The 25008-nt window shown below is 41.1% G+C and overlaps 1 protein-coding gene across 1 annotated transcript in view; it reads left to right on the top strand.

The window, feature by feature from the left end:
• The window catches only part of LOC126336468 (cuticle protein 79-like), a 52964-nt gene that overhangs the window by 24841 nt on the left and 3115 nt on the right, over positions 1 to 25008 (top strand). Inside the window, exon 2 of the mRNA XM_050000207.1 lies at positions 5833 to 6252. Coding sequence (XP_049856164.1) covers positions 5833 to 6252 — 420 coding nt within the window. The remainder of the gene's footprint in view (positions 1 to 5832; positions 6253 to 25008) is intronic.

Here is a 25008-nt window from a genome sequence, read left to right as displayed (position 1 = left end):
AGATGAGGAGTAATGGCAGTTTACAGTAGATTATGCATCTACAGAAAGAGGTAGAACGACAGTGAACCTATCACTAAGAGCTAAATGGATGGACGTCCACGACTCTTCACAGAACATGGGATTCGGAGGCTTATCTGCTCTGTAAAGTAAGATAGATGGTGATCTGTAGCATCTCTGCCGAAAGAGCACAATGATGTTGCATTCACAAGTGTTCCAGCGGACACTGTTCACCGTACAATGCTGAACGTGGAGCTCCGCAGCAGACCACCCCTATGTGTTCACATGTTGAAAGCAGTGGGCACGGAACCACCGGGATTCGACCGTCGATCAATGGAAACGTTTCGGCTCTTTGGATATAAAAACGGCTACCATTCCCCTAACTAGTTCAGTTATATTGAACTCACACAATTTGTTTTTAAGTCATCTCCATAGATCATATTAGCAGCTAAAACTGTTCTGCAGCGTTTGCCTAATTTAAAGTCGTTTACCGTAACTTTAGTCATTTGTTTTTTCGATTTCAATATTTGCTTCTTAGCGTACATGACAATTCAGACTTGGTGCTCGTAGAATATGTGTTTGTGTTTTGGCTATTCCACATAGTTTACACTACATTACAGATACACATTTGCGGATTCTAAAGTAAGTTCCTCAGAGACAGTCAAAGACGTGGTCCACACAAGTACAACCCACATCATACAGCTGTGTGGTAGGTTACGGCTGCTGCCAATAAATAGTCAGAGCCATACAGTATTGCTATCTATCCGAAAGTCAGCGAGTGACTGACGGCGTCCTATGGTTTTAATGTTTAACAATTAGCACAGTGCAACAAAAACGTTCTTGCTATAAGGCTTAACTGGTCAAGGATTAGCTCCTTTCAAGTATGGGGTGTTCAAAAAGTCTCTTGTCAGTGCCGTATGATTGTTAGCCGCGCGTGCCGTATGCCGTAGTAAATATACCGAAACGACGCTCAGTGAAATACAAGTTATTAATTTATTGAATATTGAATTTTACTTACAAATTTTCACATTAGATGTTGAAAGTGTCCCCCTGTTGTTGAATACACAGTTCAATTCGTCTAATCATGTTTCCAAACACAAGTTGTAACATATATTCTGTAACAGAAGCAATCAAAGTGGATATTGCAGTTTTCAATTCATCGATGTATTTTGAATTGTTTTTATAGACACTTGCTTTCACTGCACTCCAGAAGAAAAAGTCAAGAGGTGTTACGTCAGGCGATCGTGGAGGCCAAAGTCCCTGTGAAATTACATCAGCAGCAGTGACATTGAAACGCGAGCTGTATGCGCGATTGCACCATCTTGTTGAAAATAAACGTTCATTACTCGTATTTCACTTAACACAAGTTCTCCTATGAATGGGTACAGAATATCACTGCAGGTTCGTTGTGCATTTATCGTCTCGTTGAAAAATTTGGGACCCACAATCCGACGTCTAGAAACTGCAATCCAAACTCCTATTTTCACATAATGATGTGGTTCCTCATGAATGGATTTGCAGTACTCCACATACGAGAATTTTGCGAGTTCATTCACCCCGATAAATTAAATCACGCCTCATCAGTGAAAAACTTTTCATTAAGAAAATGCCTTCCATTTTGTTGAACGAAATTTTTGAACAGTTGACAATAATGCAGTCTCTTGTCATGATCAGTATTTGCATGATCAGTTCTTGCACGACTGTCACTTTGTATGGGAAAACTTATAATGTTTTCCTTACAGCTGTGTGGGCCACTGGAGTAGACTATTCTTCATAAGTAAACTGTATTTCAGAATCAGGAGTACGTAAGTATGCTGCAAAAGACTGTAGCGTTCATGGATCATTTTGTTAATGGCGGTAGACTGTACCACCCAGCAAAGTCTAATAAAAAGTGACCTGACAGACGTATCTCAAACTATCTCTTCGTGGCAAACTATGTTACTCATCCGATTCCGTGGCTCTGCTATCCGGTTCTATGACTCTGCTGGAGTAATGACTACTCTTCATAAGCAAACTGCATTTCAAACTGTATGCAGCACAAGGCTGCAGTTTTTGAATGGAACAGTTCATAGTCATGAAATGTAGCACTAAACAGCAATACACTCAAACACAGAAATTGCACATTGAACTCAGTGTTAGCTCGTTTGTTGTTAAGGTGAAAAACCACGCTGTAATTATTACAACAGAATGTCGAAAAATAAATGGTATAGTATACTGGAAACTGATCAGTAACATGCTCAATAATAGAACAGCTCATTGCTCATTACTCATTACCAGTCGTGGGTCATCCGGTAAGATGTCTCTGACGATGCGGTTCATTCGTGGAGAAATGTCATGAAACTTGATACCCAGAATCAGAATAAAATAAGTAGTATTCAGACCAATATATGCTTGGAGGGGCAATATCGAATATTACTCTCTTCTAACGCTGGAACAGCACACGATAGAACTGAGAATTGTCACATGCAATAATTATGAACACCTACTAGATGAGAAGAGTAGCATCTACCACCTTACAAGAGAACAAAAAACAAGTGTAAATAGAGATATGTAGGTAATTTCCTCTCTGCAGCCGGGTACAAATATTTTAGCTAGGAGGGGATAAAAGAAATTTCTAAGGGCTCTGTACAGCAAAGCCATCTGATTATACAAGAATTGACGTATATCTATCACACGAAAGTATTACTACTTTATCAGATCCTATATCCGAAGAAGAATTAGAAGCCATAATAATAAATCATGCACAAACACAGGAGCCTCAGAGCTGAAGATACCCCTTTTGAATGTTATAAAACTTTCAGACCGATCATCAGGAAAGAGTTCATGGAGTTAGTGAGGGAGAAACAATACTGCAGAACTTATACTCCTAAAAAGAACACGGACTAATCATACTTGATTCCCGAAGAAAAAGAAACCACAATAGACAACAGGATTCATGCCGACAACGTTGTAATGTGCAGACTCGTGAATCACATTTCCTGTAATAGTGATAAAATTAAAACTGACCTCGGAATTCTCTCTCAGTTTTGATGGCATCATTTTGTGATTATTAAATGAACATGGCCCTTTGTGTTACATAAATTATAAAGCATAATTTGTGCTCCATCACTGTGTTTAATTTTTAACATCCTGCTCTGATTCTACTTACAATTTCTTTCACTTGAATTCATTTAGATTTTCTGAATGTTCTCATTTCCGTGAACCTTAATGAAACTCTTTTCTCACTCTGAATCCTACATAAACTGCATTGCTCGTATTCTAGGTTTATAAAAGTCGTAGGTCATTTGAAATCTGACTTTGATTACGACTGTAATTTTATTCTTCTATTAGTATAGCTTTGAGCTGAAACAGGTAGTTCCTCCGTGAAGAGACAGTAATTTTCTCCTGTAACTTTACATCTGTTGTAGAAATTCTGTTGTAAGTTATTTTTAAGTAATAATTAAATGAGTAACCTTCATCTAATAATACGTAAAGTGACAGATGAAGTTCAAATGTGCCTCTCTGCCTACATTCTTATGTTTTCACGTCAATGGAGGATGACATCGGAAGTTCACTGAGGCTTTTTGCAGATGATGCTGTGGTGTATCGAGAGGTTGCAACAATGGAAAATTGTACTGAAATGCAGGAGGATCTGCAGCGAATTGACGCATGGTGCACGGAATGGCAATTGAATCTCAATGTAGCGAAGTGTAATGTGATGCGAATACATAGAAAGATAGGTCCCTTATCATTTAGCTACAAAATAGCAGGTCAGCAACTGGAAGCAGTTAATTCCATAAATTATCTGGGAGTACTTATTAGGAGTGATTTAAAATGGAATGATCATATAAAGTTGATCGTCGGTAAAGCAGATGCCAGACTGAGATTCATTGGAAGAATCCTAAGGAAATGCAATCCGACAACAAAGGAAGTATGTTACAGTACGCTTGTTCGCCCAATGCTTGAATACTGCTCAGCAGTGTGGGATCTGCACCAGGTAGGGTTGATAGAAGAGATAGAGAAGATCCAACGGAGAGCAGCGCGCTTCTTTACAGGATCATTTAGTAATTGCGAAAGCGTTACGGAGATGATAGATAAACTCCAGTGGAAGACTCTGCAGGAGAGACGCTCAGTAGCTCGGTACGGGCTTTTGGTGAAGTTTCGAGAACATACCTTCACCGAAGAGTCAAGCAGTATATTGCTCCCTCCTACGTATATCTCGCGAAGAGACCATGAGGATAAAATCAGAGAGATTAGAGCCCACACAGAAGCATACCGACAATCCTTCTTTCCACGTACAATACGAGACTGGAATAGAAGGGAGAACCGATAGAGGCACTCAGGGTACCCTTCGCCACACACCGTCAGGTGGCTTGCGGAGTACGGATGTAGATGTAGAACACGTTGTATCTATATTTTCCGCCGTCAGAGAAACACGAAAATAATGGTTTGTAAATGGCTCTGTATCAAACTGCTGAATTAATTTGAATTCGCTGTAATTCCTTAAGACTAGTTAAATTAATCTGAGATGCTTTGGAGTTCTAAAAGATTGAAGATATTATTTGATAATCAAATTTTGCATACACAAATGTAGTTACAGGAGTCTTCCAGAACAATAAAAAGAAAAAAGGAATATATTATTATTATTATATACGACATTAATCCCATTTAAAGTTCTATTCCCGATTCCTTTCTCTACCTCGTGGGCCAAATTACTTTTATAAGATCTGCCACACAGTTAAATGCCTTTCGTGCGTCATACGATTGTAAATTATAAAATTTCAGGCAAGCAGCAGCAGATCTATAGTTTCTTAGCGCAATAAGTCCTGAACCTTCTGCAGACCCCCTGTTCATCATTCTCCGATATTTGTCGTCTAAAGTGTGGATCTGTTCAACGAATCAGGGAGTATTACTAATAGTCATGTCCCATTGCTTTTTCCAAACATTCTGTAGTAAAATACTGCACTAATGTTTACCAAGTATTTCTCCACTCGTCTATTAACGACTTACTACGTTCCATCACACTGCACAGCTCCCGTATCAGAGGGGGAGGTTACGCCGCTGTGCAGTTTCTGTGAAAGCGGGTGCCGTAACTGCGCCGTAGTGAATGTGGGGCAGCCGGATGTTGTACTGCTAAAGGTATAAAAGCCCACCACCGCCTGGGAAGAGCATCAGTCATTGCTTGCTCTCAGCTGAACACACAAGCAGCAATGAGGATCCTCGTAAGTACCACAGTAAATATTTGCTGCAATGGACCACACTCTTTCAGGTCAACCGCAGATGGGAATGGATATCAAATAAACGGCTTGTACGACCTGTAGTTCTCGAAAGAATTTCTTAGATGTCGGTAGATTGTGAAACCAATCAAGTGCATATCCATCATGTTTAGCAACATTTCATTTCCAGTAAATCGTTTAGAAACATCTATCACTATTCCTCGCATCACATGACGAACAATTTTTTTTTATGATGATTGTGGTCAGAAACAGTCTGCAGGGTAGGTTTGCTGAAAAATAATTATTAAGAAGAAAATGCGATGCGTGGTTAACCACTAGTGTATTGTGTAGCTCTATGGTCTGCATTGCAATACACATTTACTGGGGCCCATTATATGTCTAATTTTCATAGTTTCATGAAAATTTAACTTCATTCACTATAGCTCTTTGAGTAAAGTTGATTTTCTGCAACAGAAAAAAAATGCTGCACACAAAACAGTTAACGTATAATAGTGAAAGTATTTTCTACAGATAAATGAAAACACTTCTCTAGTGTGTAAGTACACAACATAAGAAATTTGTGTTCACCAATCTATTAACTATCATAATATTTTCGCTATAAATGTTTGACTGTCAACAGGTGTGCGTGTATCTGTGTGGTGTGGCCCTGTCCGTCCTAGCCGAGGAGGAGCAGCCAGTGAAAGAGAAGCGAGGACTCTCCGGTTCGCTGGGTGGCTATAGTGGCGGATATGGTCTGGGAGGTGGCTTCAGTGGCGGCTATGGAGGCGGCTATGGTGGCGGCTACGGAGGTGGCTACGGAGGTGGATACGCTGGTGGACTCGGAGGCGGCATTGTAGGCGGCATCGGGGCCGGCATCGGAGGGGGAGAGCCACAGATCACTGTCAACAGAATCCCTGTCCGGGTCCCAGTCCCTGTGGAGAGGATCGTTCGAGTGCCTGTGAAGGTCCCATTCACGGTAACTGTGGACCGGCCTGTCCCTGTGCAGGTGCCTCAGCCGTACCCTGTCCCTGTGGACAACCCTGTGCCCGTCCCCGTCAAGGTCCCCACCCCAGTGTCTGTCCCAGTGCCTCAGCCCTACGTCGTTAAGCGTCCAGTGCCCTACGTCGTCAGTGGTGGCCACGGTGGAATCGGAGGAGGACTTGGCGGTGGTCTTGGAGGAGGTTACAGCAGTGGCCTTGCTGCAGGATATGGAGGAGCTGCCGGTGGCTTTGGAGGACTTGGGGGCTACGGAAAGTATGGCCACTGAATTCTGGAGCCAAACCCAACAACTTGACCCACACACGCCACCAGTATCCATAGTAATGGATTGTAAAAACGGTTGAAAAAATAAATTTTTCTGAATAAAAACTTTTATCTTTTGCTTTATTATCCCACCACTGGGCAAGGACACTTTGATATCCTCTCAGGAAAATGAAGGAAAGTTAGCTATGTAATCATTCTGTCTCATATTCACTCCTTCAAGCAACACCCATTGCATCTGTCTGTCTACGAAAATGTTTGTCATCAGAGTGAATAATGTAGTTTTTTGTTGCTGAAAAGTGTACAAGTTTAGTATAAATTTATGTGATGTAAATGACACCAAAGTGCACTCAAGCAAACTGAAATCCTTTCAAGACAGTGGATACTGCCTTATTACCTTCCAGTCGTGGTGTCAGTATTTACCTTGGACATCACTGACACTGACATCACAGCAACTAAGAACAAGCACCATCACATGCACATCCATTGCCATGGAAGTCTCCAAACTAATAGTCTATGACAACTGATAGCTCACTGCATACTAACTAACACAGCTAACTGGGCAGGCTGTAGGTTGAAGTATTAAAAGTCAGTGTTAGAGTATCTGTAGTGTTTCACAACTGCCTTACAAAATGTATTCTGATCACTGAAGTCAATATCTGGTACATTTTTAGGGATTAAATCCTTTAGGTTATAAGAATACGGAATGCCTAATAACAATAATTATACATCTATTTGGTTTTTTAATTTCTATCAGTGAATATGAGCACCAACAAAATCATACATTTTCTGTGTAATTTGGGATTTTTTCGAAAAACTATTCGCATTTCAGTTATTAAAATCTATATTTACAACAGCAAAAACGTAATAATAAATGAACGAATTGTCCAAATATATATTCCAGGTTGATAGTTAATTAGAGGCTCCAAGGATCACTTTCAACTATAATCAGTGATGTGCTGGTACATATTAGTTTACAGAATATTAACGTTTGTAGGATTTCACCCTTGGATGCATGAGTGCCTCTAACCGCAAAAAAATGCATTAGTGGGGTCCATAAGACAAAATAAAAAAGTCATTATTAATTCAATGTTACCAGATTTAATGGTTTTGGTAACAGATTCAATTATAAAGTATTTATGATATTGTAACTTTCATTTTAGTAACAAAATACACTGTCAAATATTGTGTTAAAGTTTTTCTGAGATTAAACAACAAACTTACAATTTTATTGAACATACACCAGAAATTCTTCTCCTGAAAAATATCTGCCTCAATTTGTTGCATGGTTGATTACTTTTTTCTGTCTAATCTATGTGAGCTCGCAGAATATCTTATTTTTGGTGATTTTCCTGTTTCTGAAATCTCTGGTTGGTGGTAATACAGTCCAGTGATCTGAGCAGTATGACACATTTGTACGTTTTGAGTTCATAAACTACAGTTCTAAGATTACCTTCTAAGTATTTTAATGCAGAAAAAACTGGTCTGGACTTGGAAGCCTTCATTTATAGCCAAATTCCTTAGCACCCACATTGTTTCGTTTCCAAATCCTGTAAGATTTACCTGCATTACTTCTTCAAATAACAGAACAAATAAGAGAAACTTTTGTAATGTTTGTTGATGTTCCTCCCAATGGCTATGTTAGTGTCTTTAATGTAGTAGAAGCAATATTCGTATTTTTTCTCTGATCACAGACCAAAAAATGAGCTCGTTTCATCAAATGTAATATTATGCCCGTTTTTTCTTGATACTATCAATGCACTTACCTTCTAAACTAGGGCAATGCACGGCTCCCTGTTACATTCTTTGCGAGCTGAAGTAGTGACATGGGTTCTCAGAGCAGCAGCTGCGCAACGTGTTACTGCTTCAGGGGAAATGTTCATGGTATCTTGTACTCGAAGTCTGCTGCTTGGTGGCGGTGTTTTTTGCTTCACACAATTCCATCGTTACCAATGAATCAATCGACATTTCTACAAGCTGTGTTCACTTGGAATGCTGGAAGACACGGTTTTCATATGATTGTAATCGTCAAACGAAACATATGTTGATCTGAGACAATTCTAACATAAAGAAATAAATTTAACTTCCATGAGAATACTCAGTTGTAGCTTTTGCAGTACTCCTAACTGCTCACGTATAAGTGTGGGTGTGTTCGCTGCGATAACGCCGGCACGGCAGCTCAGCATGTTCGGTCAGGGAGTTGCTAGGCTTCTGTAATAAGAAACTGAGTGGAAGGATCAACAAACGAACTTCACCGCATGTTATGTGAGGTCCGGAACAACAAAACACAACGATTAACAACGACCAAAATGCAACACCAAAAAAAGATATCTGAGTGGTCAGCGTTACAGATGGCCGTCCTACTGGCCCGGGTTCGATTCCCGGCTGGATCGGAGATTTTCTCCGCTCAGGGACCGGGTGTTGTGCTGTCTTCATCATCATTTCATCCCCATCCAGAACGCAGGACGCCCAATGTGGCGTCGAATATAATACGACCTGCGCCAAGGTGGTCAGACCTGCCCCACTAGGGACCTCACGGCCAATGACGCCAAACGCTCATTTCCATTTCCAGCATAAGTGTGCCGTACTCTTAACTGTTGTCAGCAATCTTGTCAACATAATGTGCCATTTGGTCAAATATAAATAAACTATCAGACAGGCTGATTTTTCATAGACAGTTTAAAAGATCTCTGTCATTCATCACACATGTAGGAATAAAAATTTAATCAAGAAAAGTAATTAATATGAATTGCACCAAATAATATTATTCCTAATGGACGTGAACTGCATTCCCAAGGATTATAAAGAACGTAAACATCTGAAATACAGTTTATCCATAAAATCGAAGATTCCTGTGTCCAAAAGACTCCTGTTTGGCACCCAAGGGTTGAATAAGACAATTATTGGCCATGTAAAGGTCATTTCGCGTAACATAATACAATATTTAGTCTAATAACACGAATAAGTATGCGACACTTTTGTACTAAATAAACTAATATGTCCGGAAATGGCTCTCATGATAGAGGGGACTGTAGAGGAACAAAACTATAGGGAAATACAGAGAGATGAATAATTGCGGAGGACTTGGGTGAAGAGCGACAAAGAGACGGAGAGGGTGGCACAGAATACGACGTCGCGGTGCGCCCCATCAAACTGGGTATCTTACTAACGATCAAAGTAGGCTGGTTTCTAAGTATAACTCCTTCAGTGGAATAAACTGAACTGCCTGTAAAGAACTACTTCAGCTACTTTCGTATTAAGTCCTGCTGCGAGAAGAGTTGCTAACCTGTGTTCGGAACAAAATTGAGATGAAACGAGCTTGCTAGTAAAAAGAATAACCCTTATTATACTAGATATTGTATTACATTATCTACGAGGTACAGGTGGCTGGTGTGTAGGTGAAACCAACGGTCCCATTCCCACTAACGGGCGCATGGCCAGGCACCCGGTGTGCATGATGATTATAGACAGAACTGTCAGATCAGGGTTTCAGCGTGGCTGTGGCGTGGCGCATGACTGCCTCTGCAAGCACCATTTGTCGCCGCCTGCAGACGCAGTGAGACTTCATCACGCTCCCATTACTGAGGCTGCACCAAATGTTTACAGCACGGTTCTGGTGCTGCAAGAGTACAATGAATGTCTAACGTGGTGGGACGAATGCCACGTCGTCATCGAACGCTGTTCCCGTATATCACGCAACCTTGGGAATGTTTGGATCTCATACCAATGCGTAGCACATCTGTCGACTTTCATCATTCTGTGGAAAATAATTCGTATTTCTTAATGCGAACTTAACAGTACAGTCCGAGAACATTGAGTCGAAGTCGCAGATAATATTAAAGTAGGCTTAAATTTTTTATATGTTCTGGGTGCTGTAAATTGTTACATCATAAGAAGAAATCTTTGAATCTGAGGAAGTTTTACAGTCTGTAAAACGAGTTTAAAAACAACTCCCCCTTTTGCACTGAATAGGAAGGCATATTGTGAAAGAGTCACAGTATGAAAATTACCAGCACCCAAATATTTAATCGCCTTATACAACTGAGCAAAATCAGATTCATTATAGTAGTTTTAAAAACGATATTACAAGCAAATCTGGAATAAGTCAGTATCCCACGCTTCACTTTCTGAATCTTGCGGTGTTGGTTGGTGCCCCCTGTTGGAAAATCGCCCAGCAGTGATCTTGAAATAATCCTAGTGTTCTAAAGGCATGAATTCGAGCGTTTTAGCAACATTATGGGCCTTGGAAGTTTTTATTGGTACTAGGTCAATGTTGGCGGGGGGCACACCTGACGTAGAAGGATGTCTACCAGGTTTCAGAAGTGAGAAATCGTACGTAACTAGGCCACTGCAATGGGGAGCCGCTGTTACACATTTTGCTGTTAACACAGAAGTCAAACATTTTATGTAAAGCCACAGCTCATTTATTCCCATTCACTATAATAATTTTTTTGGAAAATTAATTAAAATTATTAGCAAAATCGAAATACATACCTTGAGTACACACTTGGGACACATACATTATCGGACTAGTACGCAATACGTCATACCACTGTCACGGGGTATATGACATATCTTGATTTTTTGTATTACAAAAAGTCTCGATCACATGCCATGCATGAACGACCGCGAATATGAATCATACGGCGTACTACAGAAACACTACTGTTGTACACCGAACTGTACCAAAATGAATGACTGTATGATTCCTTACTTTGGCCCGTTCAAGCCTCTGAGAATACTGTTTTCTTACAGTAGTAGCTATATGATTTTCAAAGAAGCAAATTCATTTGGGCTTTTCCTAGCAGGTGTCTCATCATGCCAGGTAAAAACCTTTGTATCCCAAAAACAAAACATCAGGGCTGCTTGTAATACACCATATCCCCAACGCTTGTATGTGGTACTGGAATGTTCTGCTACAATTTTCTTGTCCCTTTAACTAGTTCTTCACAACTTTTCGCACTGACATAAAACGTTTTCGCTCTTATCTCGTGAAGTTAAGCTCCTTTTCCGCTTGTATCTTTGAAGCTATGTTTGTTTCAATGTTGAGCTTACTCCTAAATTGTTCACAAATACCACGTATATCCATTCTATGTAGACCGAATACGTAGTTGAAAAGACCTTTGAAATAACAAATAATATTATTTCACTTTTGGATTCAATGTATATTTATCAGTTCCTCTGGTTTTTATATATTAATGAATTAAGTACATACCTGTAACATATTTCTGCCTGAATAGCTACCATAACTTCTTAACTCATACGTCGCATGATAGATATTTCTTTCTTCTACCGGTTTTCCCATAATGAGCAACTCTGTATGAAAATTACGAATAAACTGTCCTATTAAAACATTGGTATCCTGTGGAATCTTGCGCTGTTGGTTGCGTTTTCTTCCACCACCTGATAGAGAACACAGACCCTATTGAACACAGTCTTTCCAGTCGCCGCTTCATAATGCCAGGAAGTGCGGAAAATGCCTTTTTTCACACGACAGGTGACCCTTAGTTGTGTCCGGCTCTTCGGAAAGCGCGTCAGGCGGCTTTCGCTTCACGTTTAGTGTTTGCGGTGGCGCTTTCGGTTTGGCGCGCTGTTCGGATCGCTACCGCCCTCTGGCGGGAGGTGGGGCAAGTGTACGGTCGCGTGACTATCGAGGAGTACGTACTGGGCTGTGACCGAGGGAGGTGGTGGCGCGAGCGGGGCCTTGTTTTTGGGGGTCAACTGCTCGCCACGTGCTTTGGCCGACCTCTTGGCTGTCAGGGGCTAAGTCTGCCTTACCCCCATGTACGTGGCTTATGAAGTTCAGAAGCCGTGGTGAAGGAGATCAGCGCGGGGGACCGTATGTCTTCTTTTCGGCTGTTGAAACCACTGGTTGGCTCTGACGAGCATTTGGAAGTGCGACGTGTTCCCGCCGCTGGGATGGAGTGTGAGAAGTTGAGTACTGGTTTTATGTAACAGAGTTTTGAAGGTTTTCAAGTTCTAGTGTAGTGTATCTAGTGAAGCGTATGAGGTTCTTCACCAGTAGTTTTGTTGGGGTAGTTCCACCACAGTATCATTTGTCTGTCCGCGGAAATGTGTTAATTGCTTCTTGGTCGGGCCGTTTTCATTCACACCTCGATTGGATGATTTAGGGTCGTTGTCGCGGGTCTGTGTGGTTCGGAGTCTGTGCAGGCACCGCCCTTGCTACGTCTTCTGGTTTTGAGTAACTCGGGGAGGTGGCAGCTTGTAATGTAAGTTTTGGGGCTGATCTGCTATGGCACTGTAGACCACCAGTACCTATTCCGCCTATTGTGATTTGGGCCCCTTTACACGTGTCACTCCCTCACCGATCAAAGGAATATTTTTTTTTTTTGGGAACTGCCTTTAATGTGAACGTTTTTATGCTGGCTTATTCACATTTATCTTGTAACAAATATAAGTTATGTAACTGGTGGTAGACAACTATTTTTTCTTAATACAAGCTGGGTACTTGAAGTTTTTTTGGAATTGTTCCCTTATCGCCATAACAAGTTTAAAAGATTCTTATTGTTAACGTCAAACCTTGCAATATCGTTTACATAGAGCTATTTTTAAAAGAGTTTTTTAACTCTTGCCTTATATACGTTAAGTTAAAATCTCATTATTGGCAAGTTCTTAATGTCACAACTGGTAATCTCTTTTCATAATGAAAATTGTCTAGCTATTTGAAATTGCTTTGAAATTATTTTTTTAAAGAAATGCCAGACTTAAATATTTATTACTGAGAAAGCCTTTTAAAATAAAAGATAACCTTATCAATGTGTGTTTTTTCACCACCACCTCCTGGCTCCTACATCCACGATAACGTTTTTGGAATAACATGTGTACGTAAGTTGTTGTTTGTGAATCGCGCTAATTGACGGTTCTGCAGGGTCTCGGAAACCAACTTTAACCTAAGAGGGAATAAAATTATTAATATATTGCCATTTTATTTTTCAGTTCTAACTAATAATATATTAGTTCATTGTCTTGCTACTCACCTTATAGTAATACGTCGCTGACCTTAGTCGGTTTTGGAAACTATTATCCTGTTGTTTTGTGCTCTTTGATATGTAAGGCACTGTGAGGGAACTCAGATAAGTGTGCTGTGCATTTTTACTTACGCGATTAAACTGAGTCAATAATAAGATCTTTGAAACTTCAGATATCTTAATGAAATATTTCCTTTTGCATCTGTACGTAGGAAAATAGGGCAATTACTATTTGATATTGATCTTTTAAGGGGACATTGCAGCCATCACTCAGCAATGTATTCAGTATGTGGGTACGTGAACGAATAAGGCGGCATGAATTCAATAATTATTTTTCTTCTAAATGGAACATAAGTAGGTTTTAGGAATACATTAATGTGAAAAAAGCGAATATTTCGTAAATATCAATAATTAAAGGTAAGTATATAACTCGAATGAATGAATAACATATTATTACAAATAATTTTCTGTAGTCTGCATCAGTTTGGAACAAGTTCTTTCGAATGCTCATGTTCCTCGATATTTACTTTCTTCAATTTCACAATATTTCTTTTTCAAATTTCAGGCCTTTAGTTTCTTTTGAAACGAATTCAGAGCGTTTATCGTCACTATAAGTGCCAGGGTCGGCTATTTTGCCTCCGCTACAAACAAATGAAAGAGAGTGCGCAGCACTTTTCCCATCAAGTAGCAGAGAGGTTCGTACAAGAAGAGGAGTTGTCAAATGACAAGTCCTCTTTTCCATCTTAAATCAGGAATTTTCTTACGAACCCAGTTTGCAGTAAGTCTCGTTTTTACGGTAAGTAATGTCTAATCCACTAGTCCACCGCACAACTCTTAACTCAGATATCGTATAACAGTGAAAAAATCCCCTACTTGAAATCCCCTTGACTGCGAGGCCACGAGTCCAGTCTTTCGTAAGGCTCATTTGAAAGTGTTAATAGTTACGACAGCAAAAATATTAGTTGCTAATGATTCACCACGTGCATCAGTAGGATGACAGAAATTGAAGGAGGCACAAAGAACAACGTTCTATGGGATGTATATATTATACTTCAAAAACTGGACATCGTCGGCATTCAAGAATGTTCAAAATAAAACCATCAACTTGCACCATGAAATCGAATGAGAAACGACGCGCCATAGTCATTGCAAAAGTTCGCACCATCAAGATCAAAGACGAAATCCTAGGGAGCTACAAACCGTGCAGGTCGTTCAGTTAGGTATCAACTAATAAAAAATGCATATAAGAATCATATTGGTGTAAGGCGTGATGATAACTGATAGAATGTGATGGCATGCAACTCAATGCGAAATAATCTGTCTTGGAGCTTATCGTGAAATTGGCTATCTTTCAAGGCGTAGCTGCAGACAGTGCAATAAAATGTTTTATAGGCACGGAAAAAACAACCATCCAGAGGCTGAATTTGTCCAGTAGTTCCAGGCGGTGTGAAAGACAATGTCGCACACTTTTCAAGAAGGATGGTTTGCTCTAAAGGATTATGATTTTTATATGCAGTCCAGGAATCAAAAAAAAGCCACGTTCTTTCGACCTGGTATTGGTCAACAGCAGTGCTCATACCGTGGTTATAGTTATCTCTCATCCATTTTCCCCCTCTTGCTGCTGCGACGTATTTATCCCCTACTGCCACTGAAACATCTCGCACACGATAAAGAATCATAGGGGGCAGAGCGCCTCCAACACCTCACAGCACAGTAAAAAAATTTCCAGCCAATATACGATCCAGAGTAGCAGCCGGCATAACTGTAGACGATTGCGTTAAGGCATTGATGTTACTAGATCATGATGCTTCTTACCTGGTAACCCTAATTTACAGCTTTCTTACTGAGCGATAGGATAAGTTTTTTTTTATATCATTTACAAATTAACAGTCGATTCCTCAGTTTGCCGAGCATCAATTTGACACTTTGTTTCTTACGTCTTCCAATTCTGTAGCACTGTTTGAAGTTACGTAGCCATCCACAGCTTGCCTTCAAATCACTGTAATCTATGTCACGCGCAGTTTGATATGCACAACGTACTAGGTCAATATTAGGGACATCCTCTAAACTCTATAGAGCAGCCTTGAAACGCACAATAGCCAGTTTTTGTAACAAATCCGTTTTGTCCTTCCTCGAATATCCGTAGTTTTCCTTATGTACTACACGATGATATTCCTAGGGACTTACTCGAGATCTGTTCATAGTTTACGGATGATCTTCCATGTACGTAATTATGTTTAGTACCCGCTCCTTGGAGAAAGATCTTTACTGCTTATCACTGGGGGTTCACCGAAAACACTGTAATTCTGTCAGATACAGCAAAGGACCAGGAAGAGCAGGTGAACGAAATGGACGGTGTCTTGAAAGGAGGATATAAGATGAACATCAACAAAAACAAAACGAGGATAATGGAATGTAGTCGAATTAGGCCGGGTGATGCTGAGGAAATTAGATTAGGAGATGAGTTATGCTATTTGGGGAGCAAAATAACTGATGATGGTCGAATTAGAGAGGATATAATATGTAGACTGGCAATGGCAAGGGAAGCGTTTCTGAAGAAGAGAAATATGTTAACATGGAGTATAAATTTAAATGTCAGGAAGTCGTTTTTGAAAGTATGTGTCTGGAGTGTAGCCATGAATGGAAGTGAAACATGACCGATAAATAGTTTAGACAAGAAGTGACTAGAAGCCATCGAAAAGTTGTGGTACAGAAGAATGCTGAAGATTTGTTGGGTAGATCGCTTATCTAATGAGGAGGTACTGAATAGAATTGGGGAGAAGAGTAATTTGTGGCACAACTTGACTAGAAAAAGGGATCGGTTGGTAGGACATGTTCTGAGGCATCAAGGAATCACCAATTTAGTACTGTAGGACAGCGTGGAGGGTAAAAATCTTAGAGGGAGACCAAGATACGAATACACTAAGCATATTCAGAAGGATGTTGAAAGGTGGCTACAATGAGTCACAGCGCCAGAGATTGCGCCAAAGAGTATTATTCAGCCGCCTCCACTGGCAGTTGCAGCTGAGAAGTTGCTGTGGGCAGTTGTAGTTCTGAGGTAGGCATAATCAGTGCTTGTTGAGACGATGTCGATAGAGTACTAGTTGTGAGCATGTCGTGTGCAGTTGTTCTGTTGGGCAAGACACCATATGTTGTTCCATTGGGGATGTTGTAATGATCAGAATGTATTTTTTTCGTCAATATATATGAAGGTAAGGAAATTTTTTTATTTTAAATGTCCTAAATAACAATGCTTCTTGGTCACAGGTTCAGTCAACAAAGCATCTGGCTAGTGTTCTCGTATGAGACTGTAATTCTGGTTTCTATATGCAATTATAGTATTTCTGATTTTTTTTAATTACTTCAGTGTAAATGGTGTTTAAAATATCTTGTCTTATCGTGGAAGAACCGTGCCAGATGTGTACGTTGAATCACACTTCCACACACAGAACAGTTACATTTGTGCTTTGTTGTTTCGTAGCTTTTATAGTTGCTGGGGACTTAATTAATTAATTGTGTTAACGGAAATTTCCTTTCACTCTTTGTTGTTATCCTGTGCAGTCAGATTGCTGAGTAATACTAGTCAGGGCCAACCGGTTACGGGACTGCGTAACCGGACAAACAGTGACTAAAACTAAAAATCATTAGCATTTTATTTAATTAAGCCTCCATGCAATGTATGTTGCAGTAGTTACTTGGAGATGAAGAAGCTTGCACACGATAGAGTAGCGTGGAGAGCTGCATCAAACCAGTTTCTGGACTCAAGACCACAACAACAATACTTGAGACGGGATTTGTGGCTCCCTGTCCGACACGGGTGATGAACTACATGGCTAGACATCTGTTTCAATATCACTTTCACCCTATTAGGCACGTAACGACATCATTGTACTCCTCATGTACAATGTTCGCACAGTCGAGTGGAAACGACACCACACATTCCACTGACTCATCTTGCAGAAACGTTGATGTTTCATCTGCTGCTTCTTTTTCACTCTGCAAAATTCGTATTGACGAAATGTGAACTTCGTGAACTGTCGTTATAGATATAATGTTTACTCTGTTTATCGTTGCCATTGCTCTGCTTTGTATCAACACCACTAGCAGTATAGCACTGTATTGTGTTACTCGTCGACTAAGAAGTTCAACCACGCTTCGTAATCTCTTGCTGAGCTCATCATTGTATATTTCAGGTCCCGCCCCTACTGCCATTAGCAGCCAATATTTCGATTGCATGGTAGAAAATATGTCGAATGCCGTAAACATCACTGGCTCTCTGCAGCCTCGCACTCAAGGGGTTCCTTGTCATTGCTTCAATTATCTCCAAACATTCTGAAGTAAAGTAACGGACTTATTTTTACCTAGCAGTTCTACATCTATATCTACATCTGTGTTCTCAAGCCACCTTGGGGTGCCTGGCGGAGGGTACTTTGTGTTTCACTGCCTCTTCTCCCCTTTCCCAGCCCAGTCGCGAACAGTTCGCAGGAAGAACGATTGCGAGAAGCCTCCGTGTGGGCTCGAATCAGTTTAATTTTATCATCATGATCTTCTGGCGAGAGTACGTAGGTCCAAGCAATATATTTGATGGCTCTTCTAGACACGTATGTTCTCGAAACTTTAAAAGTAAATCACTCTGTGCTGCGGATCGCCTCTTTTGCAGCGTCTGCCACTGGAGTTGGATGATCATATCTGTGATAGTTTCGTGCTGTCAACAGTAACCTGTAATGAAACGCGCTGCTCTTGATCGGATCTTCTCTATTTTCTCTGTCAGTCCTACGTGGTACGGATCCCATACTGACGAATAACATTCAAGACTCGTCGAATTTGTCGATTACCACATTTCCTGAGGATTCTTCCCACGAATCCGCTTTAAATTACTCCGTGCTGCATACACCTAGACATTTCATGGGGGAAGCTTTTTCCAGCGTTCGTTCTGTACCGTGTAATCACATAATAATGAGTCTTTCTGTCTGTGTATGCACAATATGTTGCATACAATGATGATCCAAAACATGTTGAGCACCTGCTTAATAGCTTTTTTGTCCGTCTTTCGAACGAAATACATCACTGATTCTGTATATCAGGCACCCCACTGTTTGTTGGCAGGTTTGTGGAGGTATGTTATAAGGTTTCTACGAACAGGTCATTTAATTCGCGTAAATATAAGGCCACTGATCTGCGTACGTCGTGATGACAACCGATATCGACCCAGATGGGTTCCATAGGATTTGCAGTAGGCCAGTTTTGTCGTCGAGACATCAACACTTCACTACAATGCTCCTCAGACCATTGTAGCGCCATTCTGGATCCAAGATACGAACAAGTTATACTGCTGAAAGATGACATCAGCATCGGGGAAGATATCAAGCATGGAGAGATGAAAGTGGTTCGCAGCTGTTAGCTTGTCTCCGATCACTACCACTGGTTCCATCCAAGCGAAGGAGAATGTCTTCCATAGCATAATACTGCTCCCATCACCCTGTGTCCGTGGCGCGCTGCAGGTTTCCAGCAGCCGTTCAGCTAGACGACGGCGTTTGTGGAGTCGACCATCGACCTTGTGTAGCAACAATGTGATTCACCCGAAGAGCCGACACGTTTCCGTTTATCGACGGTCGAACCCAATGGTCCTGTGCCCACTGCAATCGTAATTGACGCTGTCGTAGGGTCAACATGCAAACACATAGGGTCGTCACACTTGTGCGTGCACCAGCGTTGTGCTCTTTCGTCACAGAGACAAAGCTCTCCATCTAACCTTCATTACAAAGCAGTCAAGCCTCCGAACCCCAAATTCTGTGAAGAGTCGTGGACGTCCAACTATTTAGCGGCTAGTGGTAGTTTCACTGTCCTTCTACCTCTTTCCGTAGATGCTCAACACAGTAGCACGTGAACATTCGAGCAGCTTCGCCGTTATCGAGACAATCGTTCACAGGCTCTGGGCAATAATACTCTGCCCTTTTTCGAAGTCGACTATCTCAATGGATTACCCAATTTATAGGTCATATCTTCGCTGGAGTGTTCCCAAGTACGGGTGTGCTCCGCTAACTTAGTTTTGCTACCGTGTCACGTACTCGCAAAGCCACCAGGCAGCACCCAATGTCACCGTGGCCAGTGGTCACAATGTTTTGGCTTATCAGTGTATGTTTATGTTCAGGTCAACTGTCAATCCTTGCACCAAGCGTCGATCCTCTGCAGGTCTTCGCTACATTTTTTTAGTGTTGCGTCTCCTCCTTGTACAACAGTACCACCCGCGAAAAGCTTTATGTAACTTCCGATGTTGTCTACTATGTTATTTATATACATTTTTGAAGGTAATGGACCTATAACTTTTCGTTGGGGTATCCCGGAAGTCAGTTTTACATCTGAAGACTTCACTGAGAATAACTTGTTGTCTTCTGTTTGCTAGAAACTGTTCAGTGCAATCACACAGCTGATCTGATATTCCATGCGCCCGTGTTTTGTTCATTAGACGGCATTGCGGAACTGTATCTAATGTCTTCCGAAAATCAAGGAACACGGCATCCATCTGAGACCTGATATCTACCGCCTTCTGCATCTCTTAGAGGGACAGAGCTATGTCGGTTTTCAGACGCCCGATGTTTTCGGGACGCATTTTGAGACCGACGGAGGAAATTTTAGGTCAACAGAAATATCTTAATACCAGAGCATAACATGATCTAAGATTCTACAACTGACCGATGTCAGAGTCATGTGTTCGATAGCCCTTCCTCAAAACGGGAATGATCTGTGCTATTTTCAGGAAGACTTCCCTCCTGCAAACACCTACAGTACACTGTAGAAAGATGGAATGTTTTTTCACATATTCTCTGTAGAATCGTTTTGGTATCCCATCAGGTGCAATGTTGAATGATTTCAATTGATTTTCTATCTCATGGCAACTTATTTCATTATCATCCGTTCTGCCGTTCACGCGACAAGTTTAATGAAGTTCTACAGTGCGATATTCAACTGTACAGCAGTTTTGGAAAAAGACTTTTAGTATTTCGGCCTTTCATGTGTCGTCCTCAGTGTCAAAGCCACTATGATCGCAGAGTGTCTGCAAAGATGGTATAGGTTAGTTTACTGTTTTGTCACAACGCTAAAACTTTTCAGGGTTTTCTGTCAAGTCGGTAGACAGAATTTCACTTTCCAATACGTTGAAAGCTACACGCATAGCTCCCCTTGCGCTGTTTTCGGTTTCCTTTGATATTTCTTTCTCTGTGAGGCTACGTTTAAATTTGCAGTGAAGCTTTCTTTGATTTCGTAGCAGTTTCCTAATATAAACAAAAACAGGTCTTTTTTCATCCCTCATAACGTTGCTCGGCTCGTAACTGTTAAGCGTATTGTACGTGGGCGTTCTGAAAAGTAAGGCATCCGAATACTTTATGCGAAAACTCTTACAGCTTTTTAAATAAAATACACGTTATTAGCATTCCGCATATTTACTCTTCATGTTTACATATTTGTTTCTCATCATAGTCACCCTGGCGACGAATATGTTCGTCGAAAGGAGCGGCCAGTTTGTTGACACCACCACTAAAGAATTTTTTACTTTGTTGACGGAACCACAACCTCACCTTTGCTTGCAACGCGTCAACACTATCAAACTGAAGCCCTTGAAGGTGTTCTTTAAGTTTAGGAAGCAGATGAAAATCTGATGGTTCCAAGTCGAGACTGTATGTAGGATGATCGGTGACAGTGAACCAAAGGAGTCCTATTGGTGCAGATGTCGTGACCCACGTGTGATGTTTGCCACTGTCATACTGAAGGAGAGGGTGCATGCGTGGACGGAGCCTTCGAATTAGAACTTCAATTACAGGAAACTGTTTCTCATATACAGCCATGTTACACACTACAATTCGGAGCCGTCTCGATATAGAGGGTTTCAGATATCTAGACATGACGAATAAAGATGTAGAACTTTAATAACGTTCGTTTTGTTTAAAAAGCTTTAAGAGTTTTCATACAAGAAATTCAGAAGCATTAATTGTCAGCATGTCTTCGTACAACGCTGTTGAATATGTCTACATCTACATCTACATGGTTATTCTTCAATTCACATTTAAGTGCCTGGAGAGGGTTCATCGAACCATTTTCTTACTACTTCTCTACCATTCCACTCTCGAATGGCGCATGGGACAAAGGAACACCTAAATCTTTCCGTTCGAGTTCTGATTTCTCTTATTTTATTATGATGATCATTTCTCCCTACGTAGATGGGTGTCAACAAAATATTTTCGCGTTCGGAAGAGGAAGATGGTGTCTGAAATTTCGTAAATAGATCTCGCCGCTTAGAAAACCGCCTTTGTTTCAGTGACTGCCACCCAAGCTCACATATCATATCAATGGCTCTCTCACCCCTATTGCGCGACAACACGAAACGAGATGTCCTTCTGTTGTGTTGGCAGAAGAGGCAACGCCGTGTTACTAGAGGAGGCCGAAATGCACGCGTTTTAGCTCACGCAGGCTGGCGTGAGGAGGGAAAAACTATACTGACGTGAGGTCTGGAACAAGATAAGGAATTAGAATTCAGAAAGCGGACGTAGCTAGTTTGACACTTATCTTTAATCCATTAATGATGAACGTCGCTCTTGACGGTACATGATTCACAATATTATCAGTTCAGAATACAGTCTTGAAGAATATGGCGCATTGCTAGGTCGTAGCAAATGACGTAGCTGAAGGCTATGCTAAACTGTCGTCTCTGCAAATGAGAGCGTATGTCGTCAGTGACCCATCGCTAGCAAGTCGGCTGTACAACTGGGGCGAGTGCTAGGGAGTCTCTCTAGACCTGCCGTGTGGCGGCGCTCGGTCTGCAATCACTGGTAGTGGCGACACGCGGGCACGACGTATACTAACGGACCGCGGCCGATTTAAAGGCTACCACCTAGCACGTTTGGTGTCTGGCGGTGACACCACACCTTCTTTGGACTTTTTCGATGTCCTCCGTCAATCCTACCTGGTAAGGATCCCACACCGCGCAGCTGTATTCCAGCAGAGGACGGACAAGTGTAATGTAGGTTGTCTCTTTAGTGGGTCTGTCACGTCTTCTAAGTGTTCTGCCAACAAAGCGCAGTCTTTGTTTCGCCTTCCCCACAATATTATCTAAGTTGTCTATCCAATTTAATTTGCTAGTAATAGTATTTCCCAGGTATTTAGTCGAATTGACAGCCCTTAGATTAATGCGATTGATCGTATACCAAAAATGTATCGGTTTTCTTTTAGTACCCGTGTGGATGACCTCGCACTTTTCTTTGTTTAGTGCTAATTGTCACTTTCCGCACCACACAGAAATTCTCTCTAGATCATTTTGTAATTGGAATTGATCGTCTGATGATTTTAATAGACTGTAAATTACAGTGTCATCTACAAACAATCTAAGGAGGCCGCTCAAATTATCACCTAGATTATTTATGTAAATCAGGAACAGCAGAGGGCCTATGACACTACCTTGCGGAACGTCAGATATCACTTCTGTTCTACTCGGTGATTTTCCGTCTATAGCAGCGAACTGTGATATGTCTGAGAGGAAATCACGAATCCAGTCACATAACTGAGACTATACCCCATATGCACGCAATTTGATGAACAGTCCCTTGTGAGGAACGGTAACACAAGCCTTCTGGAAATCTAGGAACATGGAATCGATCTGACATCCCTTGTCAACAGCACTCATTACTTCGTGGGCTAGCTGTGTGGCACAAGAACTGTATATTATAAATCCGTGTCGGTTATGCACCAATAAGTCATTTTCTTCAAGGTGATTCATAATGTTCGAGTACAGTATGTGCTCCAAAATCGTACTGCAAACTGAGGTCAGTGATATGGGTCTGTAATACAATGGGTTACGCCTATTTTCTTTCTTGAATATTGGTGTGACCTGTGCTACTTTCCAGTCTTTAGGAACAGACCTTTCGTCAAGTGAATGGTTGTATATGAGTGCTAAGAAAGGCGCCATTGTGTCTGCATACTCTGGTATACCATCTCAACCAGAAGACTTGCCTTTCTTAAATGATCTGAGTTGTTTCGCAACACCTAAGATATCTGCTTTTATGTCACTCATGCTATCAACTGTTATGGTTTCTAATTCTGGAATATTTACTTCGTCTTCTTTCGTGAAGGAGTTACGGAAAACTGTATTTAGTAAATCCGCTTTAGTGGCACCTTCATCGGTAACATTTCCATTGCTATCGCGCAGTGACCTGTTTCTTGCCACTCCTCCTAAGCTGGAGGGTCCTCCTGCCTTTCTGTATATTAATATTTACAGTCATATTCAGCGATGGCGTAACGGCGTTGTGATCACTGATATTCTGTTGTACTCTGAGTACCAGCAGATCTGAGATCTTCTTCAACTTTTGTATAGACAACTTACTACTTTCCATAGCTCCAAATACCTCCTGTATCAGCGGAGGTAGTAACGTAGCTGTGCAGTTTCTGTGAAACCGGACGCCGTAATTGCGCTCTGGTGAATGTGGTTAAGTAGTCAGGTGTTGGCCTGCTACGGGTATAAAAGCCCACTGCTGCCTCGGAGCAGCATCAGTCATTGCTCGCTCTCAGCAGAACACACAAGCAGCAATGAGGATCCTGGTGAGTACCGACAGTAAATACTTGCTACAATAGAGCGCCCTAATACCAGTCTATTGTAGATGAATTTATGTACCTAAGTATGGGATACACATTAAATAGAAACATTGAGCGAACGCAAAGGAAGACACAAAGGTCTTGTCAAGGTTTATTGGGTTGAACCTCAATGAAGACATTTTTGGTATTAGACAGCGTCTCCCGCAAAACTAAATAAGGATTACAGTGACAATATTTTGAACCATATGCAGCACTCCGCCCCGAAGCGAAGAAACAGGTCAAGATGTCTTTGAGGAGGGGAGATGGTGGCAAAAAATCCTGAGAAATCAGAGCTATCAGACATTCGAAGCAAAAAGTCTAATGGACAACGGAAACACAATTCGAAGAATACTGAACTATCAGACACTAGAAGAAAAAGCCTCATGGCCAACGGAAACGCAATTCCAACAATACCTCTTCAGACACCCATTTAAAAATTAGAATTTAACAAAAATTTTACGTCAAGGTTACAAGAACGGCATACTAGCTAAGATTGGAACGACGGAGGAAAAGATTGACCATGTGTTGTTCTGGCAACCATCACAGCAATTGTCTGATCTAATTTACGGAAACCATGGAAAACTTCAGATAGGATGATACAGCTTATTTTATCGCAAATACAAATTCTCGGAACCATTGAACCACCTCACTTAATGAATTTAGGTACAATCCGAATGCTTGAGATAAGGCCTCTAATATCGCTGGAGATCGACTTGCACTAATAAAAAAAAACATGTAAACGAGAATAATAAACTGCTAGTCTTCCCGGAGGCATTCACGGAACGGAAAGAAATGATTAAAATATTAAATGCTTGAGATAAGGCCTCTATTATCGCTGGAGATCGACTTGCACTAATAAAAAAAACATGTAAACGAGAATAATAAACTGCTAGTCTTCCTGGAAGCATTCAAGGAACGGAAAGAAATGATTAAAATATTACGCAACTGAA

The sequence above is a fragment of the Schistocerca gregaria genome, chromosome 2 (genome assembly GCF_023897955.1).
Source record: "Schistocerca gregaria isolate iqSchGreg1 chromosome 2, iqSchGreg1.2, whole genome shotgun sequence".
In the NCBI taxonomy this organism is placed as follows: Eukaryota; Metazoa; Arthropoda; class Insecta; order Orthoptera; family Acrididae; genus Schistocerca; species Schistocerca gregaria.
The sequence above is the reverse complement of the archived record's forward strand: the minus strand, read 5'-3'. Positions and strand labels throughout refer to the sequence as shown.